The sequence below is a fragment of the Leucopleurus acutus genome (genome assembly GCF_964270905.1).
Source record: "Leucopleurus acutus genome assembly, chromosome: 10".
Lineage (NCBI taxonomy): Eukaryota > Metazoa > Chordata > Mammalia > Artiodactyla > Delphinidae > Leucopleurus > Leucopleurus acutus.
In genome coordinates, this window is record NC_139153.1 from 65,095,942 (window position 1) to 65,102,583 (window position 6,642).

The 6,642-nt window shown below is 55.3% G+C and overlaps 1 protein-coding gene across 1 annotated transcript; it reads right to left on the minus strand.

Moving 5' to 3' along the window:
- Window positions 1-565: 565 nt before the first annotated feature.
- On the minus strand, window positions 566-6,250 carry MLN (motilin; the record flags this gene model as incomplete). The annotated part of the gene is made up of 4 exons (XM_082848401.1): window positions 566-579; window positions 886-994; window positions 4,091-4,207; window positions 6,134-6,250. The coding sequence occupies 4 exons, from the start codon at window positions 6,248-6,250 to the stop codon at window positions 566-568; spliced, it is 357 nt and encodes a 118-aa protein (XP_082704527.1).
- Window positions 6,251-6,642: the final 392 nt, after the last annotated feature.

A 6,642-nucleotide genomic window follows, 5' to 3' on the forward strand; every position in this document is an offset into this window, starting at 1 on the left:
CCCAGCAGATGGGCCGTGCAGATGGGCTCCCGGGGCCTCTCTGGATGGGGGGTGGGGGGATCCGAGTTCCATCCAGCTTCTCCCCCAGGTGACCTGTCACTTGGCTGCTGGAGAAAAGCAAAGGAAATTTGCAGCTCAGAAGTGTCATCAGGTCCATCTGTGAAACCGCCTTCTAAACCTGCCTGCAGGTCTGAGGAAGGAGGGGAGGTCTGGCCAGACTCTCCCTCTAGCTTTCTCCATAGCCTGGGGCTAGTAATTTAACCTCTCAGTTCCTCCACTCCAAACATTTTCCCCTGGCCTTTCTCTTCTCCTGGGGACTAGGAGAAGAAATTGGGGGCTGTTTGTCACATAGGACCTAGCTTTGCACAAGTAACTCAGGCCGACCTTGACCCGGGGAAGGCCAAATGGGGCTCAGGACTTTGATTTGCAGAATGGATGGGGGGAAGAAAATGCAGGCTTTTGTGGCATACTACACCAGGGTTTCCATTAGAGTCACCAACCAGCCTCAGTGGCGTTTGGGGAGGGAAGGAACAGATCTGTGCAGGGGGAGGGGTTGGGGTTGCTGTCATTTGTGGTCCTCTGCCAGAAAGGCGTTAGGGAAAGGGGTCTGAGCCCTGGAGGCAGGGCCTGGAGACGCCCCTGGCTGGGGAATTGGGCCTCCACAACCACTGGCAGCCAGCCGAGGCCCGCCCCCTCTCCCCCTCCCCGTACCCCCACCAAATCTGTGATTAGGCTCCCCTCGGAGATGGGGTGGGATGTGGGAGCTTGCGGTAGAAGGCAGCTTCAGGTTCTCAAGAGCAAAGCAGAAAAACAAATCACAGCCCCCAAACCGTACTTGGCTACGCTGCAGGAATATGAACCCAGAGGCGCCCTGGCTCTGCTTACCGTTCTGGCTGGACAGCAGCACCTCAGGCATCAGACCTTTCAGGGTGGCCCGGTCCTTTTCCAGCTGCCTGGAGTTCATCCTCATGCCAGTTTCCACGGGAGCAGTCAGCTGTGAAATAAGACAGAGTTAACAGAAGGCAGAGTGCGCCGTTGACCCCTGGGTACCCTACAGGTGGTTGGAGGGACCGCGGGGGAGCCGTGCCACTCTTCCAGATCCTCTGGGGTCCTCTGGGAACTCTGGCCCCTCTCCCCAATTCTCACCTGGGGGCTGGATCCTGGAAGTTGCTGAGACCAGCAGGGAGGGAGGAGGATCAACCAGCCTCACCCGGTGGGGGAAGCTGGGATCAGAGGAGGAAAGTCCCTTCCCCTTCTCCTGAATGATAATAGCTAACACGTGGGAGTGTACCAGGTGCCAGGTGTCACTCTAAATGCTTTCCGTAGGTTAAGCCTCTCAATGACCCTATGATGTAGAGACACTAACGGGGATTAATATCCCCATTTTGCAGATGAGGCAACTGAGGACAAAGAGGTCAGGTAACTTGCTCAAGGCCACACAGGTACTAAATAGCAGAGGGAGAAGTACACCCATAGGGCCTGGCTCCAGGGTCCGTTCCCGGGACCCCCAGGCTACGCTTTCTCTAGCACCTTGGGGACACATGTAAGACCATGGAGGAGCTGTCTGGAGGCTCTCCACCAAGAGAGGTTGTTGGGGCAGAGCAAGGGGCTCCAACCGATCTCCCCCCCTCAGAGCTTCCTGGTTCCATGGTCTTGCTGCATAAGCCAAGACCCCCTAACTCTCCAGAGACCCACGATGGAGGAGTCCCAGGCCTGCTCCCCCACCTCCCACCCGACACACCGGGGGTGGGAAATGGACTCAGGAGGCCTGAAGGACAACCTTTGGGGCGGCTCTGCAGGCTGGCGGTTCCAGCCCTGCCTGTGCTGTTCCCTTGCTGTGGGAATGGTTTCCTTACTTTTAAAATGAAGAGGCTGGACTGGATGACCCAGAAAGGACCTCCTGGCCTGCATGTCATGGTTCTAATGATAAGGAGAGGGGACAAGAGGTACCCACCCCAAGCCTCCTGAGATGTTACATCGGATATAACCTGTACTGTGGGAACCTCAGGGTCAGTGCCATAAACTCTGTCTCAGGTGCATTTTGAGGTTAATTCTGAGCGAGCTCCCCCTTTGCCAGGCGGAGGACTCGCTCCCGGCTCCCTCCTCTAGAGCCCAGGGAGCATTCGGGAAGGAAAAGAGTGCCCCCTCCTTCCTCCGCTGCAGTGACAGCACCGAGGTCACTCTCTGTGCCACATGTGTGACCTCACTGTCTGTGGACAGCATGCTGTGGGGACCCAAGGGGGTGCAAAGATCACTGGCCAGTGTTCACTGGGAGGCAGGAGGTGTGGAGTCCAGCTCTGTTCTGCCTTGACCACTGCGTGACCTTGGCAAGGCCCCCACTCTCTCTAGATATCAGTCTGCCAGTCTGCCCCACCCCCTTCCAGACCCCTTTACAGGAAAGTGTTCCACACTCAGTCCTGGGACTTCTTCTTTCGGCATCCACCCGCCCCGCCCCGCCAAGGATCTCGACTTGTCCTGGCCTGAAATTTTATATAATTGTGGATGACTCCCACATTTATGTCTCCAGCCCCAACTTTTCCTAAAGTCCAGACTTGCATATCTACCTGCCGGTGCAACATCTCCACCTGGGTGCCCAACAGGCATCTCACAGTTCACAGGTCCAGTCTGACCTCCTGATCTTCTTCCTGCCAACCTGAGCCAACCACAGGCTTCACTGGCTCAGTGAGTGGCAAATCCTTCCTTCTAGGTGTTCCAGCCAAAAACCTTGAAGTCAGTTTTTACTTTTCTCTTTTTCACATCCTATATCCATTCTTTCAGCAAATCCTGTGGGCTTGTACCTCCAAAATATTTCCAGAATCTGACCACTTTGCTCTGCCTCCCCCATGACCACCCTGGGCTGAAGCGCTCTCTCTCTCTCTCTCTCTCTCTCTCTCTCTCTCTCTCTCTCTCTCCCCTTCCCCCTCTCCTCTCCCTTCCTCCCTCTCCCCCTCTCCTCTGGGCCCACTCCTGCCTCAGGGCCTTTGCACTGGCTGTTTCTTCTGCCTCGAAAGCTCTTCCCTCAGATATCCTTATGGTTCACTCCCTCCCTCTCTTCAGGTCTTTGCACAAACACCAATCTACTCATGACACCCGCTTTGATCACCCTATTTAAAATTACCACCCACCCTATCTCCTTTCCCTGTTTTATTTTCCTCCACATCACCTATCCCCACGTGACCTACTGTAAAGTTTGCTTATTTACCCTGCTTGCAGTCTGTTGCTGATGCTTCCAGTACCTTGTTTCTGTTCTCCCCAGGAGTGTGAGCTCCATGAGGGCAGAGGATTTATCTGTTTTGTCACTCTGTCCCCAGTGCCCAGAAGCGTGCCTTGCATGTAACGGAGGCTTAGTAAGTGTTCTCCATCTGAATAAATGAGTCTGTGAAATTGAAGAGTCCTACTAGACAAACTCAAGACTCTCTCCAGCCCTGACAATCTGTGCATCCTCACTGGGCGCTCAAGGCCCTGGACCCTGGGTCCTGACGCAGTAGCTGTCTCCCGGCTCCAGTCTAGGGCAGGAAACGGCACCCGCGTCGTCTCTCCCTGAGGACCACAGCTGCCTTCTGACCGGCATCCTGCCTCCACTCCTGCTGCCTCCGTTCTTTCTGAGTCGGAGCAGATGACCTCCCTGCTCTGAACCCCCAATAGCCTCCCAGGTATCTTGCCTGGCCCACCAGGCCCTGCTGGCCTCTTGCCCTCTCTCAGCACCCGCTGGGCCTCGAGGGCCTCCGACCCACCGGGGGCTTCCTGAGCCGGGCCTTTGCACTCCCTGCTCCTCCTTCTGGGGTGTTCCTTCTCAGCTCTTTGCATGGGTGGCTCCTCCTGATGCTTCAGGTTTCACATCAAATGTCACCTCCTCTGAGAGGCCTTCCCTCCGCTCCCCCAGCCAAAGCAGTGTCCCCAACCCCACCGTCACTCTCTGCTCTGCCTCCTTATTTGGTGCCTAAAATGGTTTATTGTCTCATCTTCGGTATCTGTTTCTCCCTCCTAGGATAGAGCTTGTTGCCTCAGTGTCTGGTTCACAGAACATTCTGTGGTGGCCGGGGACCATCCCCCTACTGGGTTTCTCTGCATTGCCCCCCTGTCTGCTCGCCTCGGTAACTTCCTTTACTTCTTCCTCCGAGGGTTCTGCGGAGTCCAGAGGGCCCACCTCCTCGGACCTCTGCTGTACCCTCAGGGATTTCTTTTGCCCTTCGTACCGCTCCTTTTCCTAGGGGTTGAGCACAAAACTGTACAAAACTCACTCTCCCTCAACCATCCATACGGCCCCTTGGAAAAGAAAGAACCCCTTTTCCCAGCACCTCTCACAGGGTGTCTAGACACCCAGCGGCTTGACAACGGCCCTTGATTTGCCCGGCAACAAGTCAACCAGAAGAGGAATCCGTTCCTTTGTAGTTCAAACATTACACCCAGGTTGTTACTGTTAATTAAGTTAAAATGCTGAAAATAACGGCCGCCCTTCCTGCGTATTAAGTGTGAAAATGTGTTTTTCTTCGCAAAGAGCCTACAAAAAAGATGGTGAGGGCGCCGTGGGGTGGCCCCGAAACTGGAGCCCCTGGGAGGTGATTTATGAGGCAAGACAGGGAGATGAATTATGGAGGAAGGAGTTTGCAGCTTCTTCATAAAAATGCCGGTGCCTGGCAATGATGAGGAGGAAAACCACAGAGCAGATTAACGCCAGGCGTCCTTTGGTTGCCACTTTGCCAGCTCGTGTAACGCTGAGTTTGATTCTTTCTGTCCAGCCCCACATTTGCCGGGCATCCTGCTTGCTAGGTCCCTGAGCACTGAGATCAGATACACCCCCATTCCTTTGGTTTCTCTGAGGACACTCTGGGGGTTCAGCTCTGGGCCTGCCCTGGGACATGGTGTTCTGGAACAGCTGGTCATCTTTCCTGCGGAGGGAGCCAAGTGGTGGACGAAGGTAGGTTTAGGGGATCCTCTGTATCTCCTCCATCACTTTGCACGTCCACCCCTGAAGAAGGAGAGCTGGGTCCAGCCTGGCCTCTGTAAAGGACGCTGTTCACTGGGTGTGTGGAAACCTACCCTGGGACAGAGTGCGTTGCTACAGAGGCTGTGCCTCAGGGCCACGCGACCTCCCAGAGAACTGACTCAGTCATGGATCCCTGTTGGAGCCTTGGTCTCAGACACGTGGGACATGAACGTCCATTACTTCATCCCATTTAAAGAGAAACAGGGAATTCCCTGGTGGTCCAGTGGTTAGACTCTGCACTCTCACTGCTGAGGGCCCGGGTTCGATCCCTGGTTGGGGACCTAAAATCCCACAAGCCGTGTAGTGCGGCCAAAAAAGGAAAGAGAGAAACAAAGGTGGCGAGACACTCAGAACCCCTTGATGTGTAAAGTAAAAGGTCCAGGGAGGCAGGTCCAGCAGCCCAGTTTTCCTTAGGCTCTGCTGCCTGAGTTCCATTAAGCCTGCCCTGTTTTCTTCTGGGCTCTAAAGAGAAGGAGGCTTTGGCCACCACTCCCCGGAAAGGCACCTTCTTTCCCGCTCGGACATTTGCGCCCACCTGTCCCCCATCCTTCTCTCTCGAGGCCCTCAGCTCAGGTTCCCCTCTTCCGCACCAGCCCACCATGTTTTCTCCAGCCCTGAACTCAGCGCATACCAGCAGCATTACTTACTGGACAATTAATCACATCCTGCCTTGTGACATCTCCCTTTTGTTTGCTGTTATTAGTGAATCTTTCATATGTTTGTGTCTTGGCTCCCGAGCCAGCTCCCTGAAGACGGGAGGTTCTGAGATTTCCTTGTGTGTCTGGCCTCTCACCTGGGGTGCCCTTTGTGCTGCAGAGATGCTCCACAAATATTTATTGGCTTGTTAATTGAAAACTTCCCCTGAAGGATGGGCAGAGGTGGGAAAAGATGTCGCCCGTGGGAGCCACTGATACCTTTGTGGCACTAGTGAAAGAGTGGAAGTGGCCGGGGGTACGGCTGGGGTCTGGGGTTATCTGGGGTCCTGGTTTTTCATACTCGCCTCAGTGTCCCTGGCATAGCTGATTAAACGTGGGTTTACTGAAGGGACACTTATGCCTCAGAGAAACTAATGTGACTTCAGTGCTGAGCAGGGCTGTGGGTCAACTCGGCCACACTGGGGAGGCGGGCAGCCTGGGAATATCTTACCTGCATCCTCTGGACTTCGCCGTAGGTGAAGATGGGAATGTAGGCTTCCGTCTGGGAAGCCAGCATGGTGGCTGCATGCACCACCAGCAGAAAGGCCACGGCCTTGCAGGACAGCATCCTGGAGCTGGACGAAAACAGGGAGCTCCTGTCACCAATGTCGGGTACAGGGACAGGCTGCTGCGTCGGAGGCAGGAGCCCTCAGCTCTGGTCCGTGGCCCACCTGGAGCTGTGTGATCTGGAGCAAGCCACCTACCCTGTCTGGACTTGGGTCTGGTGTGGGGCTGTACCAGAGGAACTCAGAGCCCCCTCTCTGCCCTAAGCACCCAGGAGAGGCTGCCCTGCCCCCTGCACACACCGGGGAAGAATCATTCCACTTGGCCCTTCCCTTTGCTACTGACGAGGTCTCCTGGGGTCAGCTGGGCTAATGAAGCAGGAGGGACCCCATGTCGCAGATTAAAAAACTCTTCGATTGTCAGCAGAACCAAGCCCCAAGATCCAGAGAACCCTGC